The 23,083-nt window shown below is 38.6% G+C and overlaps 1 protein-coding gene across 2 annotated transcripts in view; it reads left to right on the forward strand.

Annotated features, from left to right (window-relative positions):
* The first annotated feature begins 1,384 nt into the window (after nt 1-1,384).
* RFC1 (replication factor C subunit 1) overlaps nt 1,385-23,083 on the forward strand; it is a 72,588-nt gene continuing 50,889 nt past the window's right edge. The window contains exons 1-4 of one of the 2 annotated variants that reach the window (XM_073342270.1): nt 1,385-1,496; nt 10,883-11,011; nt 13,100-13,175; nt 15,373-15,492. In XM_073342270.1, the coding sequence (XP_073198371.1) occupies nt 1,494-1,496; nt 10,883-11,011; nt 13,100-13,175; nt 15,373-15,492 (328 nt within the window). In that variant the 5' untranslated portion in view covers nt 1,385-1,493. Of the gene's footprint in view, nt 1,497-9,948; nt 10,015-10,882; nt 11,012-13,099; nt 13,176-15,372; nt 15,493-23,083 lie in introns of those variants that run through there. The other variant, XM_073342271.1, reaches the window with a different exon arrangement.

A 23,083-nucleotide genomic window follows, 5' to 3' on the forward strand; every position in this document is an offset into this window, starting at 1 on the left:
CAAATCTGAGACTTCTCGCAACCAAGACAGACCAGATTTAACGTCTGACATTTCTAAAGGTAAAAAGCAACAAAAAACAAAACAAAACAAAAGAGACCTACTTTCAGGCCTTAATATATTATGAAAAACCCTTAAGCACTGCTATTGATTCATTGGTTCAAAATTGACAGACTCACTATGATTGCAGCACTCTGGCTTTTTCTTGGTCTTCCATCCTGGCACTTTTGATGGCCTAAACTTAGTTTATGCATACTTTACCTCACTCTGGCATATAGGGGATTAATTAATGAATGTCTATGAGGTGTTCAAACACTTGGGTGATGTGGGCCCATATAGGATAGACAGATGGAACTGGGCAGAGGGCATAGACAAAGATGGTTCAGCTGGAGACAAATGAAAATTGCAAAGACTGAGGTAAAAGCAGGAGAAGATGAAGAAAAGCCCACTGCTTCCGCTGAAAGCAGCTCCTCTACATAGAGTTGGTTCATCAGCACAGCATGACTTCTCAGGAGTCAGGACCCTGCTAGGCCTGAGGTGTAAGTGGGGAGGGATGCGGAGAAGCAAACTCAGAACAGGGTTGAGGCATTTCACTGTGCTGGACATGGTGATTGTTTTAAACTACATTTCAAATCATAATTTCATTATAACTACAGCCCTATCAAATTCACAGCCATGATATCTGTTCTTTGTGGGCTTCTACCCTATACTATACAAATTTCACAGGGGAGACCAGCATTTCTCAAATTGGGAGTCCTGACTCAAAAGGGAGTTTCAGATGGGTCACAAGGTTATTTGTGGGGAGGGGGGCTAGTGGTATTGCCAACCTTACATCTGTGCTGCCTTCAGAGCTGGGTGGCTGGAAAGCAGAGGCTTTTGGGCTGGTGCCCTCCTCTGAAGGCAGCACCCCGCTAGCAGCAGTGCAGAAGTAAGGGTGGCAATACCGCAACCCTCCTTACAATAACTTTGCGATTCTCCCCCCACCCCAACTCCTTTTTGGGTCAGGACCCCTACAATTGCAACACTGTGAAATTTCAGATTTACATAGCTGACATTATGAAATTTACAATTTTTAAATTCCTATGACCGTGAAATTGACCTAAATGTAGGGGGAATTTGGTAGGGCCCTACCTATAATGCTACCTGATTGTAAACAAAAGATTTCAACACGCTCCCCAGGCAAGCTGAGAGGTAAAGTGCCCAGCAGGAAATTAAGCACCTGGACTGGGCATCTGTCACCCTGTGTCTGCCCCATCCCTTTAAATATCTAACAGGATCCAGTCCCACACCTTCCATCCTACCCCCATTCCCACCTCGTCACCGCCCCTCCCCCTCCAGCACCCCCACCTCCTCCCCCTCCAATCTGTACTCCGCCTCAGCCGTCGCGTCGGTGACGTCACCCCCACGCGCCGCACGTTTGGCGTTGGCGCGAAGGGGGGATGGAGCGGAAGGCCCCCCGTTATTACCTGCTAACGAGATAAACCGCCCCCGGCAACATGGTGAGCGCGGCGGGGGTGGGTATCTCCCCCCTCTCGGGAGCCGGGTAGCTGGCCCCGGCGCCCCCTTCTCCCCGGGGCGTGGGTGCCGGTAGCTCTCCCGCTCGGCCGGCCCGGGGGAGCCCAGCGCGGTCAGGCGTGGGACCTAGCGCTGTGCGGTGAGGCGGGCTCCCTCACCGCGCTCTGAAATGAAGCTGCGTCCCGCCCTCTTGCCCCCCCCCCGAAGTCTGCTGCCGCTCTGTTCCCCCAGAACCGCCTCCCTTTACCCCCCCCACCTCACCCCCCCGCGCGTCGGTAAACTTCCCCAGGCTCCCCGCCGGCTGTGCCGCCCGGCCGGGCCGCAGCAGTGAGCGGCGTTGCAGCGAGTGTCCTGGCTCTTGCTGCTCAAAGCCGTGGTCGGGGCAGAGACCGTGCTTATTCCTCTAGGAAACGTGAGGGAGCGCTGCTGCTGGAGAGGGGGAAAACGTTCCCCTGTGCTGCTAAAGTCAGTTGTGGGGGTTACTGACTTCCCCTTTGGAAGGGCCTTCTGGCCTTTTTGTGGGTGTTTTAGGGGCTGGGGGAAGTCATTCTTTCAAACTCCCACTGGCCAAGCTCCACATATTAGAGATACTAAAGTGGATTAAGTTTGTATTCCACATGTGATCCTGTGAGCCCTACTTAGGACACGGATAGCATGCTAGGCTCTCCTGTCGACACACCAGCTGGAACCAAAATAAATGATTGTTTTAAATCACAATTTTAGTAGTTTCAGTATGTCTATATATGGACACTTATTTTGGACTGAGTGCCCTATTTTAATGTGTCAGTAAAAATCAAGGTAAATAGGATACTTAATCCAAATTAAGGGTGTCCATGTACAGATTTTTACTTAAGTAACTAAATGTGTGAATTAAAACAGCTTTATTTGGGGTCTAGTTTATGCATCTATTTAGCCCCTCTCCCCATCCATTACCCATATATGGTGCTAAAGTGAGATTATTCATAATAAAGTGTTTATCTCTTGATCATATCATCTTTCTTAGGCCTGCTTTATGTAATTTGCACTGATTTAACTGAAGGTAGGCTTCTAAAACAGTTTAGTCTGGAGCAATTTTTGAGCTGTCTTGCCTGCATAGGGAGATCCAGGAAAATTAATACGAATTAAAGAGGTGTATTTGAAGTAGATTAGTTAACCTGTATTAAATCTCTGGATGCTGTTGTTCAGAATTAAAGTGGACTTAATGGATATGTCTATATAAGGATAAAAAAACCTAGTGGGACTGTCAGCTGGCTCAGGCTCTGGGGCTGAAAGACTGCTATGTAGACATTTGGGCTTGGGCTGGAGCCCAAGCTCTGGGAGACTGCAAGGATGGATATCTGAACATCTAAACAGCAATTTTTAGCCCTGGAGCGTGAGTCCTATGAGCCTGAATGAGCTGACATAGGCTAGCTGTGGGTTTTTTATTCCCATGTAGATATACCCAGTGTGGTATAGTTTTTCCACTTTTGGAAATGAATTATGCTAAACCAATTTAAGGCCACTTTAATTGTGAATGAAGGTGTTCATGCATTTTTTAGGATTATTTTTCCTGGATGTCCCTCTAGCCAAGCTCTTTGTGTGCAGATAATTAAATTGATTGATATAGAAGGCTTTATATATATGTTTGCATGTGCCTGAAACTATATGGGTGCAAATGAGCAGATATAACCACTTTTAAACCAATCAGAGTCTAAACTGGGAAAAATCCCTGTGTAACTAAAATTGTTTTTCTAAACTGAAAAATTAAATTGATGAAACTTCTGTGGTAAAACTAGGCAGTAGAGCTCATGTCCACTCATATTCTTGTACTCAAATAGCCAAAGTTGCAAATCAAAACTGATTTGGTTCAAATTTCAAACTAAGTGACCACAATCAGTTTGTTAGCCTCCCGTCTCAGCCCTTGAGATTAGCAGGGCTGGAGGGATCTTCACTGTCTTACCCTACAGTCTTGAGATGCAAAACTTCAGTGGAGGACACTGAGGGTACTTTGTACAATAAGGCTGAGAATTTTCCATTAATTCACTAGCAATAGCACCTCTACTGTGGCAAAAAAATTCTCTGGTGTTTGGGGTGTGTGTGAATTTTTTTTTAAGGTAGTGTGCTATTCAGGGCAGAGGATAGTGTTTAGAAGGTACCCAAAATGGTACTACCATAATCTAAGTTATAAAGCATTATGTGGGGATAGGACTTTGGTACACTCTGAAAACTTGTTAGTATATATTTATACAGTATTCAGATGCCTTGAGCTTGGAATACTTTTGAAATAATTTTCAGGAAGAAAGAGGTATTATGCAGCCAAACTGGAGTGGGTCATTCCAAGTGAAATTGCAAGGGGGGCTTCATAATTAATTTTTTTCATAACTGCATCACACAGTGTTAAATAACTAATGCTTGAACTGTAGTGAAACTACTTAAGGTTTCAAACTGAGCTGTGCTCTCTTCATAATGAAATTTGCAAGTGTAGACTATTACCAGACTTGTGCAGGACTAGAATTAGATATGAAGAGGTCCAAAAGGTACATTTTAAACTGGCTATTTCCAGCTTTAGTTACTTAATGTTTGCAGTCAGAGGGCACAAACACAAAACAGCAGCATTTTCTGTCCTTTTATTTTAACACCGTGCTATAGGAATTTGAACTGGATATAGGATATCAGGAATCCTTCTTTCATAGTTCCTCTGGGAAAATTCCCTTTGTGCCTCATGTTTTTTAGTTTACTCCAGACAAATGTTATATACTTCTTCGGTTTAATTTACTACTGATTGCACTGAAGAAAAGTAACATGCATGAGACAGTTGTCCCATGAGAGGCAGAGCTTATCCTGTTTCAGATTCTGAAGGGAACAAACTATTGAGAGCAAGGCAAGAAGAAAACTTCATGGAATTCTTCCGTGAGAGAAAACAGTATTTAAAATAAGGGAAGGGAATCCAATTACTAAGGCCTTGTCTACAATGGGAGTTTGTCATTTGTGTTCAATCACTGTTGAAAGCCGCTCCTACAAAATAGGCAAACTGCTTTAAACTGGAGTTTAGCCATGGCTTGAAACCTACCTCAGTGCAAGTCACTGTTTGTTAGCTTTGCTTGCCTGTCCTTCGGGTTTGCTCCACGACAGCTATATTGGTGGCTGTAACTGGGGCTTATTCCCTATGATTTTTTTGGGAAAAGAGATTGGCAAGCTGCTTCTAGGCAAGTGAGGAATCACACCTGACTGTTGCCTGTTGGATGGCAGTAGCCTCCACTTATAAGCACAGGAAAAATCCAACACTTTAGTAGTGTTGGTGCTGATGATGATATATATCCATCAGAGGGCAAGAGGCTCTTCAAAAATGTTAGTTTCATACAGCATTTCAAGAAGTTAGCATGCATATAATGCCAGGTTTGCTCATATACCAATACTAAAATATACAGTATGACATTTAGAAAAGTATGATCAATCAGAACATTTCCTTTTTAGGTTGGTATCCTAACGAAAAGGGAAGGAAGTGGTCCATTTTAGGATTAAATTAGAACTAATAAGTAGTTCAGTGGTTTGAACTCAAGATATGGACCAGTCAGACAGTTGTTTTGTTCTGATTTTACCTAGGCTATGTCTACCCTAGCAACATTCTGTTTGTATAAGAATACTGGTATACTATACCAGCAAAGCACTCAGAGTGTGGGTGCAATTATATCTGCAAGCTGTGCTTGGTATTGGTGTAGTAAAACCAGTGCTCAGAAGCAAAACAAACTATACCAACAAAACTGCATATTTACTGTTATAAATACGGTCTACCGTAGGGACTTCTGCTGAAACAGCTATGATAGTCCGGGATCACACCTCTTTATGCTCCAGACATAGCTATCCTAGCAATAAGTCTTTTGTATACCAGGCCTATAGGGTTTTTTTTTTTTTTTTGCTATTCCCAGGTATATATGGCATGAAGTAAGTTCCATTTTGCTCCTCCTATTTTTAGTTTCATATAATAAAATAATAGTTTTATCTGTACATAGTGATGTCCTTTTCAGTCTTAACAGTTTTGGATTTTCCACCTCTTACAGTCCAATAGCTTCTAACAAGATTATCTTTTTCCTCTGGAAAAAATGGGATGTCTGAAGAAGAATTTGAAGGATAATATAGCAATGCTGAAGATTGTAAACAGAGGAGACTTGAAGAATATGTACAGTCTTTTAGTTTAGTCGTTAAGGTAAATTAAGCACTCAAATCTAAGCCTTTATTCAGAAAGTGTGTTCAGAAGGCTTATATGCTATTATCTTGAAGCTTTGGCAGTTTGCTGAGAAACTAATTTTAAGCAATTTAAGAAAGATACTTCTGCCTTCATATGGGGATCAAAGGATGATTTACAGCAAGAGAATGGAACATGGTGTTAACACAGGGAGACAAATTTTGAAGTTAAAAGCCTACAGATAACTGCCTTTTGGTCACAAGGTTATTATCAACAGACAAGCCATAGTATTTGCATGAACAGTGCTTGATGGATAAATAGAAGATGCTTGTTTGAGTTCACCAGCAATGGAAACAAGAACGCTTACCCAGCCATTAAAGACAAATAATCCACTGTCTCTTGTCTGTTAAAAATCATTAGTCTCACTGAGCCATACTTATATACTAAAGAAAGCACCAATGGATTGCAGTTTAGGTGTTTTGTAGACTTTGCTTTGGGCACTCCTCTACTAGCGTCACCACATTACTTATCGGTCCAAGATACTGTTGTTTTTGGTAGATATTGTCACAGATCCACAAGGTCTGGTGTGCCGCAGCCTGTAACCAGTTCCTTGGGAGTGACCTCTTCAGTGTGCTAGGCCCCAAGGACCCACACAGTTCCAGAGGGGCTGGCCTGTGGCCTGAGACTGGGCCTTTGGGCATCAGCAGAGACGTCTCTCTGTGGCTCTTGGCAGCAAATCCTGCTAAGCCCTGTGGGAGGCTTGTACTGTACTTAAGCACGCAGTGCTCTCACTGCAGAAACATCAGGCAGCCTTTTCAAAACAAGGTAACAATTTATTAGTCATATAGAATCAAAGTCCTTGGGTTAGGTCTACATGAGGATAAAAAAGACCATGGCTGAACCAGATCAGTTGATTCGGGGCTAAAAATTGCTATGTAGACATTTGAGCTTGAGCCCAAGCCTGAACATTGACATAACAATTTTTAGCCCTGCAAGCCCAACTCAGATGACTTGGGGTGACCATGGGGCTTTTATTCCTGTGTATACGTACCCAGGGAGGAGAAAGTTCAAATTATAGTCCATCCTGGCTAAGGGAGTGCAAGTGCCATCCAAGCTGTCCAACTCCAGCATGGTTCATGTCTCTCTCTCCCTTTAACAGCTCCAGGAGAGGGAGAAGCCAGCTTCTCCCAGAAGCCCACCCTTTATCCCTTGCTGGTGACCTCTCAGTCCTTTGTTCTCCAGGAAGAGCCATGGCTGAGTTCACAACCCCACCTGCTGAAGCTTCCCACTTTTGAGCTTTGATTTTTCAGTCAGTTGGCCTTGCATTGTCTCTATGGACCCTCTGTTGATCTAGTCCCTTTCAACCAGTTCATTGACAACCATGGTGACAGGTACATCTGTCTCATACACCGTTCCAGGAACAGTGTTAACCCTTTTGCCCTGGTGGGTGCAATGTGAAGTACAGAGGAAACTGAGGCACACATAGGCTTTAAAGATATTACAAAAAATTCCCAATCTGTCACAGATGTCTTGTATTTAAGCTGCATATTGATGCAGTTTACATGATAAAAGGAAAGTGGTAGACTTTACAACAAATATTAAAAAACTTCAAGGAAGTTTATAGGAGAGTCAGTAGCTTGTTTTGAGACAAAATATGTCCTAACTCAAACTAAACATACCATAATATTGTTTGTTTAAAACAGCACATAGTATTTAAAATAAAATAAAGGAGTTCAGTGGTGGTGGGAGTTTTCTATAAAGACAAGCAGTTTGCTTGGTGAACCAGAATATGAAAGTTATTTCATGGGTTGGGTTTTTACAGCTTTGAATGAACCAGGGAACTTAATTTAAAAAGGGAATTAATGTTTCCCTGGGGGAAACATGTTACTTTCAAACAATTTCTTAATTATGTTTTTGTTTCAAAGAATGGGAGATAGTAGCATCGTTGACATTCTGGCCCTAGACAGACTTTAGGAAGTGAGTGTTTGTTGAATACCTGTAAAATTTACATGGAACCACAAATGTCAGTTTAAGACCAACTCTTAGATTTGCTCTCAGATCTATGGAAATGCTTTTTTTGGTTGAAACACTACCATTTGCTCAAGTCAAGGTAGAAGATTGAAACCAAAAATCAATACAGCAACTTGGAAGAGAATCTCTTTATAACTAAATAAACTAACTAAATAAATGTGTTAGTCTCTAAGGTGCCACAAGTACTCCTTTTCCTTTTGCGAATACAGACTAACACGGCTGCTACTCTGAAACCTGTCTTTATAACTAGCATCCTGATGCTAGTATATTTCCTGGAGATTAAAACAAGTAAGGTTAAATAATTTTGGAAATTACATACAGACTTTGTTATTAAAACTGAAGGTGAAGTCTACCTTTTTTATCAATTGTGATTACTTTTTGCACTTAAGTGTGGCCAATAAATACAGATTAGTCAGAGTCATTGTCTGGTTTTCATGCACACTGGCTGTAATTATGTTTGGGTTGAAAATGCTGGACAAGAATGTGTTTAAATCCCAACTAAACTTTTAACTGAAGTATAAACAGCTGTGAAATTTTTAGATTTTCACAAAACCTTCACATTCTACACTGATCTTAAACAAATTTATATGTCCCTTTAATGAGAAATTGGTTTAAAAAGTCCCCAGGAAGTTTAATTCACCTGTATATTTAGTTAAAGAAACGATAGACAAAACCTTATTTGGTCACTTAGTCCATCCCAACAACATTTTTAGTGCAAAGTGATTTCTACTGTGTGTACATATTGAATATTTGCATAGCTCAAACAAGTAGTCCATGCATATTCCTCTTTATTATCCATTTTAGAAAAGTTACAGCAGAAATCTGTGATTACAGCATTAACAGTTACTTATTTGCAAGGGATACTAAAGCTTAAAGACTTGGCTATAGAAGTCACTTACCTGTCTACATACACATGTATCATGAGTTTAGGTTTATAACTTGATGTATGCAGAATATGTAGATCAATTCATATTTATTATGACAAATGTGTCAGCAGCACAGAAGGAGCTAAGGTCTCAGGTATGTTAACAGGTCATTGGTTTAAATTTAAGTCATGGGTGGAATACTCAAAGGGATATAACTAACTTAAAAATCACTTCTATCACACCTATGAGGACTGGTTTCAGAGTAACAGCCGTGTTAGTCTGTATTCGCAAAAAGAAAAGGAGTACTTGTGGCACCTTAGAGACGAACCAATTTATTTGAGCATGAGCTTTCGTGAGCTACAGCTCACTTCATGTAGCTCACGAAAGCTCATGCTCAAATAAATTGGTTAGTCGCTAAGGTGCCACAAGTACTCCTTTTCTTTTTACCTATGGGGACTGTTACTGAAAAGTGAAAATTTCCTTCTAATTAGTTTACTTTGTAGTAGTAATGAATGTATAAGGGTTGAACCCAAAGGGCCCAGGCAGGATTGTAATCAGTTTTCTCTGCCTGGGTGGAGTTTTCACACATCAACAGGTAAGAGAAAAGTATCATTGTGAAGACTATAAAAATTGGTAATGACGATTCAGAGGCATATGTAGCACTTGAAGCTACTTCAGTCATTGTTTGAGGTTGACAATGTCCCTTTAAATTTTAGAACTATCCATTTATAGTCAGAAATTTATAACTTGTAAATTACTGTGACAGAATACCTGTAAAATAGAGTAACACTAATATAATACTACTAGTTATTTAGGTCTCAAGCCTTTAAGGAGATGCACATGGGGAGACACTTGTGTAAATAGGATGCCATTAACTTAAATCCAAAAACATCTGCTTACAGGGTCAGTGCCTTAGTTGTAAATGAAATATAGCAAGTCCAAGTTTTCCTTAAAGTGAACCTTCTAAAACAAGAAGGCAGCTCAAAACCTGATAATAAATAAGTCACAGGTATTATCAGGGGGAAAAAAATGCTAATTCTTGTTAACAAATCACATGTTCTATTTGGCCTTCTAACTCCAACTCTGAAAGGAGCCAGAGTGGTATACTTTCAATCAATCTTATCTAGAATAAGGAATTGACAAAGGCTCTTTCTCAGTGGCTCTACAAACTTGTGTGAATATTCAGAAATAATATTAAAACAAATTCAAAGAACTAGTATTACTCACAGTTTCTGAGAAAATTCTGCTGGTCTTAGTATTCCTGGGAAACTACTTAGCTGAAATCTCTAGGGGGTAAATCAGAAAGTAGTGTTACCTGGGTAGAATATAGTCACAAGCCACACCCTCCGCCTGCTATAAATTCAGACCAAATGATTATATGCTGCTCCTATAATGGTTGCTATTAAAATGGCTGCTATCCCTGGAGACAATGACTGTAAACAGGTATAACAAGCTAGATGATTCCCTTTTTAAGTAAATAGTCTGAAATATTAAGGGATGTTTTAATAGATGTTGGGTCTGTGTTTGTGGTTATGCTATATGCTCATACAAGAGCCTCATAAAGTTCAAACCTTTTATTTTTGCAGGTAGAAAGGTCCTTTTGTTCTTATATTCGTGGTAGGAGATGTCATAAATATGTTACCCTTTTGAGATCTTTAGGTTGATTAACATTGCTTGAACTTGGAAAAAATGGTCAGACACCTACTAGCTGGAGAGCTATACCAAACACTTTGCTGATGCCAGAGCCCGGGTGAATTGACCCAGATTCTGAAAAGATGGAGGGTGCTGGGATTCAATATTCTGCAGTTACCTGTGGGCTTTGCTGCGGAATTTCATCTGTGTTAGGCTCTGCCCCACAGTTAAGTTATTCATTTGATCTATAAAAGACTCTTTGACATTTGGGCTATACTTGTCAGAGTTTACTGAATCTCTTTGGAGCTAATTGCAACTGTTTGTTGTTCTTTATCCCATCAATAATGTGATTCTGTATTGTGCTTTGCAATAGGATGGCTGGCAGAGATATTCCATTAAGGGAAAAGTGAGCTCTTGGCATGATCTGTAGTGGAAAGGAAAGCTGCTGCCATGTGTGCCTCAACTGAGCAAAGATTGCTCTGCATCTGTAAGACCTGTATTGACTAGATATGAGTACATTCAGCTCTACAGGTTTTAAGCAAAACTTCTAGATCAGTGAATGGATGAAGAGTTGTTGAGAGAGTAATTTGCTTTTTTTAAAATTATCTTGCTCTTTTGTTGAGTGAAAGGTCAAAGTATTGTGTGTTGCCTTTTTAAATCCCCTCTCCCCCTTTATTAGGATATCAGAAAATTCTTTGGGGTTGTATCTACTGGCAAGAAACATGAATGTGAGAGAGTGAAAAAGACAGAGAAAACCAAAAATGGGGAAGAGTCTTCAGATGGGAAGAAGAAAACAAAGGATATCAAGGTCAGTTTGCTTTCCTCAGCTGCAGGCTGTTCTGGGCTTGGAGGTTGCTCTGGTATGGGAGTGCACGTCTGTGGCTCTCCCCTTACAACTGACTTGTGTTCTTGGTTTAAATGTTTTCAGTGGTTTCTCATCAGTTATTCATAAAATGTTTGTCATTTCTCTATAGTCAAAATCAAAATAAAATCTAATTGGCCTATGCAGAGTCAGGGAGACATTTCCAACTAATATTGTACCAGAAGCAAAAATCTCACCTGCATATTTAATATGGCACTATGGAATGTATTCTGTAGTAACATAGTCCTCCACTGTGGTCAGTATTCCTACTTCCTGAAGAACGTTTAACCTAGGTCCTATGTCTCACGTGGCAATGAGAAGTCGAAAAAAAGAAATATGTTTCCTAAACCAAGTTTGTCTAGCAAAACCAAGCAAACACAGTTCTCAATTCCAGCAAAGAAAATAGTGCTGAGACTGGAGTTAGCGTAGCAGAAGTTGCTTCTGTTTCTGCACCCCAATTTTCTTGTAACTTTTTTTTCTTTTATGAGAAAGAAATTGTTAGTTTTCCATATGCTTGGGGGTGGGGCGGGGCGGGGGAGGTGGGAGATTGTGATACTGTCATGGAAACAATCCTATGAAATATTTAAAGCAAATCTAGCTAAGGTCCTAATTATGTAAGGAGCTCTGCCAAGGCAAACCCTCATTTATTTAGATTTATAAATGTGCTAAAAAGAGCACACATTTACATGCCCAGGCACCTTTAACATAACTTAAATTGCTGTCCATAGGATGTATTTTTAAGATAAGCTGCCGTACTTCACCTTCCGAACTATTCTTGCCTTTACACTTAAATTACTGCCATTGTCTAATGCCTGGGGGGAAAAGATTACCACTATAATTCAGGGCACTACTCATGTGGAGCTCACTGTAGGCTCAGGGTGAAAATATGTAATGAGATATCTTTAAAATTAGGGTAATTAATGAGTAGGAAGAGTTGAGTTCTGGTTATGCTATCTCAAAAGGATATAACAAAGTGGGGTGGTTCAGAGACAGGTGACAAAAATTATTAGAGCCATGGAAAGATTTCTGAATTAGGAGAGGTTGAAAAGATTGTCACTGTTTTAGCTGAAAGAGGTGACAGATGAGAGGGAAGATAAGGTACAAAATAATAAATGGTATAGAGAAGGTGAATTTGGTATATCTCTTTACCCTGGCTTGTAACACAAGAACAAGGAGCTGTTCAATGTAATTGAAAGGCAACAATTTTAAAATTGATAAGGAAATTCTATTTTATACAACCCATAATTGAGTTGTGGAACTGAAGGAATAATTAAGGTAAAATGCTTAGTAGATTTCAGAATAGAGTTGAACATTTCCTGTGGATAATAAGAACATACAAAGTTATGTTAGATAAGATTAATTAATTTATTTATTTTTAGAAGTGTTATAACCCTTAATGCTTCAGGTCAGAAGACAACCACCAATTTGACTGGGTCAGGAAGAAAGCTCCCATATGGACAGATGATTGTACAGTTGTCTGTTATGGCATTTCTTACAACTTCCATTTAAGTGTGTGGTATTGGCCACTATCAGACAGGACACTGGACTAGATGGGATCACTGGTTTATCTGTTATGGCAGTTATGTTAAAAGAGGGGGAGCAAACAAATAATGTATTGACTAGTACATTCTTTATTTCTGGAGGTACCTGACAGTTTTATTTTTGATTAGATTAGTTGTCCAAATTCCACAAAGCTGTTTAAAATTTCAGCGATGTTTGAAGATGGTGTCTGATTATTTTAATTGTTTAAGCTTTTATTTGTTCCAGTTGCAGCCTGTGTATTTTTTGACTTTTTTTCAAATTGGTATCTTTGTGGAATATAATGAACTTTGCTTCTCTTTGTTGTATTCCTATTTTATAGCCACTTAACTGAAAGCTTATAGTTTAAGTTCTTAGATTTATTTTTATGCATGGACATTACCGGGTTTCTGCTAGAAATTAATCTAATACAGTTAATTAACTAGAAGTTGTAGTAGGTGTAGAAAGAAAGCAAGAAAGAACTTGATAGTGGAAATAATGGACTTTTACTACTAGGTGAAGAATTCATCTAATGAAGATGATTCCAAACGAAAGCAGACAAACAAGAAAAAAAGGATAATCTATGATTCAGGTAAAATTTGTTACTGCTTTAGAATGCTGCTTTGTTTCTTTTGCGGTACTGCCAGTTAAAATTGAGGGTTAGCAGGCAATTGTTACCCCTCAATGCAACACATTTTTAAAAAAAAGAACCTCTTGAAGGATTGTGCTCAAGAAGAAATAAAAGCATGTTAAACACAAGATGCTCTTGATTCTCACTGCTTAAAGTCATTAATTGCTTGGCTGTTATCACTATGAACAGTTACGTCTTCTATTGACACTCCTCAATATCACAAAATGCAACATTGCATCTGTAGCAACATCAGCTAAAAATGCTAACCCTATGTATGTATACAAAATAATTTTCACTAGACCTCAGTCAATAATTCGAATAACCCAGATTTGGAGTTTAGATTAGAACTAGCTTACTCAGTATCTTTTTAAATGGCTGCTGTAAAGAATGATTTCTGTTTTAAAGGTCTTGACAGAATTTTTATTTTCAATTTTAAGGCCTCCAATTCTGAGATCTGATCTGTCTGCTCTGTGACAGGCAGGAGTCTGCTGATGTAGAAAAACTTGCAGGATTGGGGCCTGCCTTACTAATTTTATATTGAATGGGCATGCAAAGTTAATTTGCATTTTCATTTGTATCTGCCTTGACACACAGACCTTGATAAGCATTTGTCCCATGCTTCTAGCTGCTTTTACATATTTTAAATTTCAGAATATGAAAAAAATGTAAAATTTAATTGAAAGGACTGTTCAGCCCACTCTAATGAATATCCTCCAGAAGATACAATTTAAAATAAAGTTTTTAAAAAAGTTTTATCTATCAGTTTTTTCTTTTTTAAATTAAGTTTAAAAAAATTGGAAGCTTTCTGGTTTCCCCCTTTGTTACTGTCACTTCTTCCCCATCTGGATGCTGAAGCCTCCTGGAGTTATCATGAAATTGAAGAAAAGATTACAGGCTTTCCTACAGCTTGTGTCTTCCATTGCAGACTATTGATTTTTGTGTGTGCGTGTGTGCACTGGTTCAATAGTACAAGGTTGCTCTAATTTTAAAAGAAAAACAATGGGATGAGCTAAACCTGCAGAACACATAAATAAATAAAGCCTGCCAGAATGTTGTCATTGAATATTGAAAATACATCAAACTGAAGAGATTGTATATTAAGCTAGTCCTTATAGCCTTGGGGAGCCTTAAAGGAAATATTTCTAAATTAATGTTCGGTGCTACACATAGTATATGAAACCCAGCTGCCACCTGTAATATATTATTAATTTGCTGAGTGTTAGCAGTGTGCCTGGAGCGTTAATCTCCTATTCCATTACGGGGAAGAAAAATGAAGTACTGCTCCAAATGCTTTAAAAGACGAGCAGGCTTTTCAGTCACTGAGATTGTTGACCATTTCATTCTTAGAGAAATGTAGGGGTGCCAGTTTTGTGTGTGTTTAAAAAACTAAATACTTGTTCTGCTAGTGTGTTCCCTTGAACCACGCACGTCATGCTGTGAACAGTAGCCATATAGCATATGGCTGGGTTCCCTTTGCTTTTTCAGTCCTTTTGCAATCGCTTAATAAGCATCTGGCTCAGTATGCAAATAGGCATACATTGTGATGCTCACAATCCACAATGACCAGATGAGGAGACAAGTGTCTGTTACCCCTTACCTGAAAGGAACCTTTCAGAGACTTGTTACGTCCTGGTTATCTGCCTTAAGAACATAATCTTCAGTATAGACACACAACTCCTTAAATGTTATCTTCATACATTTTGCAATGATTATGATGATCAATGGATTACTGGCTCTCAGCAGAGTTATTTGATCCAGCAGATCCCTGTAAAATACTGTGCACCCTGTCTGCATTCTGCCAGTTGGTACAAAAAAGTCCCTGGGTCACAGACTGGAGTTTAATTTTCAGGCTTCAGCTCATCCCACTGCAGAAGCAACATGCTTGGTTCCTGGGGTGGGTAATAGGGAATTCTTCTTGTTGTTGAACAAAAGTTCTTGAGGAAGTCCCATTTAGTCCTTGTCCTAGTCGAAGGATGGCGGCCATGACACAGATCTCTTAAATTAGAGAGGTACAGCTTCATTTTTCTCTGTATTCTGGGCTTCAGCAGAGTACTTTTCTCCCACAGATGGATGTTTTTATAACTGATGTGTTGGACTATTATTTAAAGACTGTATGTATGTGGAGGAAAATAATACTTCTCCCTGTGGTCAAATACAGATTCAGAAGAGGAGATGCAATCAGTAAAGAAATCTAAGAAGCCACCAGAGAGAAAACCATCCTCTTCAAAACCTGATAAAGTTCTTAAGCAGGATCCTGTTGTTTATGTTTCAGAGACAGGTAATGTGTGAAACACATGATATATTCAGCTGTTATGGGAGGGTTGCTTTTACTAAATATTTAAACATAACATTCAAGGAGAAATGCTTTTTTTTTTTTTTTTTTTAAAAAGAGACCGGTAAGCTTTAGAAATGTGCCATTGAAGACTTTGCTAGCCTAGCAACAGGCTAAAAGTTATGGGATGATGAGTGGTCATTGGGGCTGTTAGAGTCCTCTTCTCCCTTTGGTGTTGGAAATGGTGGTCAGTCTTGCTTGGGTTCTGGTCAGGCATATACCATCTCTCCTTGTTTCCATTGGTTTAGTCAGGGATGTCATCTCAGGAATTGGCAAATGCACTCTTTTCAGTTTCCTCAAGTGATGTGTTTATAGTCCTTGGGGGTCAAGGATAACTTCCAAACACTTAAGCTCTTCATGAGCACTCTTTCTAAAATGACAGAGCTAAGTTTTCAGAGAGCTTTTCATTTGGTATCTGACTAGCCAGTCTTTTCTCTCCTGCAACTGCTTGCTTCATTAACGTTAGTGGCAAAACTGCTTTGTTTTCAGTCTTTACCTCCTTGAGTCTGACTTTCAAACTCTTAAAAAAAAACAACACATATATTGTCAAAGTATTAATCCATCTGCTATCAGAGTATTAGGAAGATTGATGTTAGGAAAGCTGATAACAGTACAATTCTTCTATAGTAGTACTTTAAAAATACCATTCATGCAAACTCAGTCCTGTATCTCAGCTTCCTAAGTTGTTAAATTTTTTGGTCCTGAAGAGCAGACGTGGTGAGTAGGAGTCAGTTGCCTTCCCTGAACTTAACCACTGACTTCAGACTTTACAGTCAATTCTGTAGTCTTTATGAAGAGTTATGCACATGGGTGATCTTTGTTGTTTGTTCTAAATTTTCTAAGGTTATTCTGTTCTAAATTTGCTAGTAACTTTTATCTGGCAATTACAGAATTTGAATCTGCATGTGTGTGCACTTTGGTGAATTATATTTATGGTTAGAGTTAAGGCTGCATGTTTGTTGTTCAGAATATATATCTGTTTGTAGATGACGTATGAGAGAGTGTCTTGTTTGTTGTTGGTTTGGCATTATTTGTTTTCGATGTTGCCATTGTTCTGATTGCACTTTTGGGATATCCCTGAGCTATTTGTTTTCCAGGAGTAAGAATTGTGCCCAGATGGTACCTTTAGAGGAGGCGGATCTGCTTACTTTACCTTCTGTTTCTACATAGAACACATCTTGCAGAATTCCTACTAACTCATCCTTTCCTTTCAGAGTTTGGAGGGGAACTTTGAGATCGTGACTTGTCTTTAAACTTCTGTGGGCTTTTTGTTCTACTTTTTGAGGCATTAAGTTTTCAGTTTTGTTTTGTGATTAGCTTATTTTTCTTTGTGGAGCATTTACCTCCTGGTAAAACCAGGATCTAACTGCAAGGTTCTAATGGCAGTGGCTAATCTTGGGTGGTATTTAACCACTGTTAGGGATAGTGACTCCTGTTCCTGTTTGCTTAAGGTCAAACAACCTTAAGAACTAGAAGAGTTCTGCCCTATTCGTAGAGAGATGAGACCCAGGAATGTGAATGCTGCAAGATTATTTATGAAGTAGAACAATAAGATAAACTATCTTCCCTTCTAGCAATGATTAAAAAAATACTTGGCAGTTGAGAATATGAAACTTGTAGCAGATTCCTTTATAAGTGTAGTATAATAATTGCTGCTTCTTAAAAGTCTTAAAACTGTAGCTCCTAACTGTCAATCTGCTTGCATGTGATTTATTAAGTAATGTAGTTAAATGACATCAGTTGTAGTCTGTCTCTACTGAAAATGTAGCACAGGTAATCTTTTAGCCATCGTCAGTAATTAGAAATGGAATATATCTATATAAACAAAGCTTTTGTGTGCTCCTTCATATCTTTCTCATAGGGGTTAAAGTACAAGGCTGTTAGAATTAATTCATAAATATGCATGATGATTATACAGTAGAACCTTAGAGTTACGAACACCAGAATTACGCACCTACCAGACAACCCATACCTCATTGGGAACTGGAAGTACACAATCAGGCAAAAGTAGAGACCCCTCCCCCCCAAAAAAGGCAAATACGGTATAGTACTGTTAAATGTAAACTACTAAAAAAAAGAAAGAAAAGGAAAGCAGCATTTTTCTTCTGAATAGCAAAGTGTCAAAGCTGTGTTAAGTCAATGTTAAGCTGTAATCTTTTGAAAGAACAATTATAATATTTTGTTCAGTTATGAACAACCTCCATTTCTGAGGTGCTTGTAACTCTGAGGTTCTACTGTATGTACAGTCTCATAATATTTATATTACACAGTTAAGGCTGTTTACAGGTGGCAAAGCTTGAGAAGTTGTCACATTAGAGACAAATGAGTCAACCATGTTCTTTTGACATCCGTATCTTATAACTGCACTGGCTTTTCTCACATCTTAAGTACAGTCACTTTCTATACAACCTGCCCTCAAACCTCTCGGCTTATTTCCAGAGGTCAGACATCTAATTTAACTTCCTTTAACATCAGTGAGTGAAAATCTTTCTGTTGATTTCAGTGGGAGTTGGATCAGCCCCGTAAGCTGGTTAAGGTAGTGCTAGGTATACATCAAACCTTTTAATGCATGGATGTGGGCAATTAAAACTGGGAAAGTCTCTTCCCAGTGTTTGCAAAGCATGCTGTAGAGAAGATCTTGATGTACACACAAGAACACAATCAAGTTAGAAAGCAAGTACAAGAGTGACAGTTTACCCATCCCTCTCGAATGGCAGTACCTTTTCAACAAGATGCAGCCTGAATACTCTTAAAAACAACTAGAAATTTGGCTCAACTGATATGATTACACTGTATTGAAATCATTTCTGCTATCCAAGTAAGAATGTTAATTATATTGCCATGGAGCTTCTAAAAGTTCCAGACAGCTGGATTATTGTTGAAAGACTGGGGTTTGTGTGTATTGTCTAAAACAAAATAATTTTTTAAAATTAATACCTGCTAAATTAATGTCCTATTGAAAGCTTAAACTGTCAGTGTTACACAAAGTAAAATACCTATTAGATTAATATATTTTCTAGATACCAATCTATAATATGTTTAATAAAACACATGCATGTTCATAGCATATATAGCACTACCTGTATTTTGTTTTATATTTCTGGTAATTTAATTATGATGTTTTTTTTTTTTTCTGATAATAAGCAAAATGATGTTTTTGGACAATATACTTCTTCAAACAAACAAACCCAAAAACCAAAATGCACATTTCTAGCCAAGGTTACAATGTTTATACTCTTTTCCCCTCCACTTCCCCCATTTTTAAAATAAAATTATTTTCAACTTTTTTAAAGTTAAAACAAGAACTGTTATGAAAAAAATGGCACAATACAAAGCAGTCGATAGCAGAAGCACTTGACAATAGTGTAATTGCAAGTACTCTAAAATTTAAGGAGCGTATTTATTTCATTTGATTCCAGCAGAAGCAGGTAGGATTAATTTTTTGAAATATGAAAAACCCCTTTTGTAAATAATATGTCAACGTTCAAATTCAGTACACTGAACTACCTAAAGTGGAAACTACCTAAAGTGGAAGTATATTAAAATTTCGATTTGTTTACTTGCTGGTGTACCTCAGTTTTTTTGCACTTGAAACTGTGTATGATGGTTAATTAATGTTCCCTACTGTAAAGCCTAAAAGTACCCAACTTGAACCACATATTATTTTACCAAGCTTATCTCTTTACCAGACCTTTTTTTTTTTTTTTTTTTTAAACAAGGCTTTTTGCTGCATAATTTTTTAGTGCAGTTATAGTTTAGGAAAACTACATGTTCACAGATTTTTGAGGCCAGAAAATGACCAGTTATAGTCATTGTACTCTGACTGCCAGTACAGCAAAAATCATAGAATTTCATCCTGTAATTCTTGTATTAGGTTCATAACTTCTGGTTAGGTTATCTTTTAGGACCTCAAATTCACAGTGTCTCTTATTAAGTTGTGGAAATGGTTAACTACCCTCACTGTTAAAAAATTATGCCTTCTCTCCAGGTTGAATGTATCTAACTTCAGCTTCCAAGCACTGGATCTTGTTATGTTTTTGCTTTGTATTTTTAAGAGCTTACTACCATCAGAAACTTCTCCCTATGCAGTTGCTTAGATATCATGATCAAATCCCCTTCTAAGTAAACGAAATAGAGTTTCTTATTGTAAGGCACATTTTTCAGACCTCAACTCATTCTTGCAGCTCTTTTGAGTCCTTTCCAATTTTTTTTAAGTGTGGACACAGAACTGAATGAGTACAGTATTTCACTAATGGTCTCAATACCACGTACCAGGGGTGGCTGAACTTACCCTCCGAGCCACATACAACAGTCTTCAGAAGTTCGAGAGCCAGGGCACGCCTGCTGGGGCTTGGGGCTTCCCCACTCCTGCTGAAGCCTCAAGCTCCGGCAGGTGCACCCCATGGTGCAGAAGCTCTGAGGACGACTCCTCGCCCCCGACCCCCCCATTTGCTGGGCAGAAGCCCCTACCCTGCTGCAAGGCAGAGGTCCTGAGCTCCCCCTTCCAAATCTGGTAGGTGGAGAATGGGAGGGAGGAATGGGGGCTAGGAGCTCCTGTTCAGTTGATTATCTCCAAATCCTTTTTAGAGTCAGTTTCAAGAATGTAGTCCCATATTCAGTAAGTGTAACCTGCATTCTTTCTTCCTAAATTCATGACCTGTCATTTAGCTGTATTAAAACTCATTGTTCAAATGAGCCCAGTTTACTAAGCTATCCATATATGAAACTATGCACATAACTGACCTCACTTAACCTTTACTTACCCTTTAACAATTTTTGTCATCTGCAAACTTTACCAGAATGATTTTAGATATTTTTTCCACATTTATAAAGATATTTGATGGCTTTGACTCGAGAACAGATGCCTAATCAGATTCTTTGGAGAGCAGGTGGAAATGGTTCATTTTTAGATTTGTTATGTAACGAGGTGGTGTGATCAAGCTTTTCTGCATCTGACACAATAGGAACATTGGTCAAGGTTAATAGTGAAATCCCTGAAAACTGCAGCTCAAGGTTACCCTTATCTAGTGAGTTCTAGGTACACACAGAGTAAGGTTGACTTAGGCTATGACTAAAGCAATTTCTTTATACAAGGGTTAACATTTCATTTCATTTTTTTTTTTTGCTAGTATGTGTGTGATTCATTTTTCCATTTCATTGGAACTGAATAATGTTTTATAGCCAGTTGAGCATATTTTAATTCGCCTACACATTAAGACAATAACTGTCAGACAAAACTAGCGTTACTTTTGTTGGTGTAATCAAGATATTGTTGTTCACATTTAAATATATTTTCCTAAAAGTACAGACCCAAATCCATTCAGTTCAAAAGTATTTCCCTTGTTTTTAAAACTTTCATGGACTTGCTCCTATGTCATAAGTTGTCTCTTCACTCCTTCTGTGTAATATCAGTCTTGTTTCTGTTTGTTCATGCAGCCTTACCACTGCTGGTGTGACAGCCTTATTTGTAGCAATTATTTGTCTGAAATAGCCAAAGCATAGTTCTGTTGTTTTTCTCTCTCTTTCTCTTCACCCTTCCTCCTCTCCCCCCCATCTCCTCTGAAGTTTGTCTTTCGTCCTTTGCCTATCCCTCTAAATTTCTTTCTGTTTCTGCTGTTTAACTCTGTTTTTTGGGATTTGATTTATATGACAAATGCTATGACTTAAAAGTTACATTGTTTTGTAGAAGAGAGTAAATGATTGGATTAATGAAATGGTTAACTTTTTTCTATTTATCTTACTGTTGCTTTCGTGCTGTACAGACCATTAGGTTTACCTGTTCTAATCCCATAACAAATATTTTTCATCATTGCTGTGTACTTGGTAAAATCAAGCTCCGTTCATTTAGATTATTGATTATCAAGGACAGAACACCATTAGTCTTACAAGTAACAGGAAAAGGAAGAGCTATTTATAAATGCCTCCATTGCTAACCATTATCTCTGGTAAAACAGTCCAGTAAGTTGGGAGAAATACAAATACTTCTTGTACCTGTTAAATAACATTTACTTTTTACTGTTTAATGAAGTATGGGACCTTGAGCTTTGTTTGTAGAAGATGACCTATTATTATGCTGCATTGAACCTGGTCTGGTTTCGTCAGGGATTGCTAGTTAGCAAGAACTGTGTGTGTGGTGTGGATTTTTTTTGTTTTGTTTGTTTTTGTGTATGTGGATCTTAATGTATACCTGACTACTAACATAGATAACTATGTAGACGATATCCTTGTGGATGTGTAGTGATTGTAACAATGCTTGTGAGTATGGCAAAACATAATTTAGTAAAAGCTGCTTTTGTGTTAGTGGTACTTAAAAAGGTCACACTTTTTACGCTGGTGCTTTACAGCATTAATATACAATTCCAATTAAATCTAAAGAACTAAGTAACCATGCTGGTGGGTGGGTAGGATTGTCCGCAGTTGAAAAGTACCTCTTGAGAGAGAGAGTGTGTGTGTGTGTGAGAGAGAGAGACAAAAATAAGATCCCTACAGAATTTGAACTTTGAAATTCAGTGGAGAGTAAGGAGGGTCCAGTGGTTAGGATGGTGGCCTCGAACTCAGTAAACCTGGGTTCCCCACTCTTCCACAGACTTCCTGTGTGACCTTGGGCAAGTCACTTAGTCTTTCTGCTTCATTTCTCTGTCAAATGGGGGTAATAACAACATTTTCCTATCTCAGAGGGGCGTTGTGAAGATAAATACATTAACATTTGTGAGACATATGATGGTAATGGTGGTCATATATGTACCTTAGGGTGTGTCTACACTGCAAAGAAAAACCTGTGGCACTGAGTCTTAGAGCCTGGTTCAGTTGACTCAGGTTCTCAGGGCTCAGTCTGCTGCGCTAAAAAATGAGTCTAGACATGCTTGCTTGGGTGGGAGCATGGGCTCAAAGACTCCCCTCTCTTGCAGTGTTTCAGAGCACAGGCTCCAGCCCGAGTGTGAACTCTAGACTATTTTTACACTTGTAACGAGCCCTGCAAGCCCAAGTCAATTGACCTGGGCTCTGAGACTCAGCACTAGGGTTTTTCTTTGCCTACCTTTTGATAGATATTAAATACTACTATTAATTTTTAGTCTTTAAAGCACCTGATGAACTTTAACAGTTAATGTAGTTGATATTTGGTCTATGAGTCTAATAGAGCTCTCTTGCGAATTACAGGAACAAGGGTATTTAGAAAAAATTAACATAAGCGCTATGATGCACTGCCAGGGTGTATTTCCTAGGTCCTACCATGAAAACCTGAAGAAATTTACTATCTATATAGTTTTTTTATTCCTTCTGTGAAGTCTCCTCACTTTTATTAAAGTTTAAATAGTAAGGATTTTTAAAGTAATAAACCCATCTAGTTTGATGTATTGATATCTAAGGTTTGTTTTTCTAATTTGGCATTCACTCACTAATAACTCTTACAGAGCGTGGTAGATATGTATTTAGTGCATGTGGAAATTTAAATACTGTAATCGTAATCTCCAGGTCAGTTATGATGGCCACATTAGAGATGCACAAGTAGGGTGGTGATTGGCTGGCTGACTTCTGC

This window comes from Lepidochelys kempii, chromosome 4, assembly GCF_965140265.1.
Source record: "Lepidochelys kempii isolate rLepKem1 chromosome 4, rLepKem1.hap2, whole genome shotgun sequence".
Classification (NCBI taxonomy): domain Eukaryota; kingdom Metazoa; phylum Chordata; order Testudines; family Cheloniidae; genus Lepidochelys; species Lepidochelys kempii.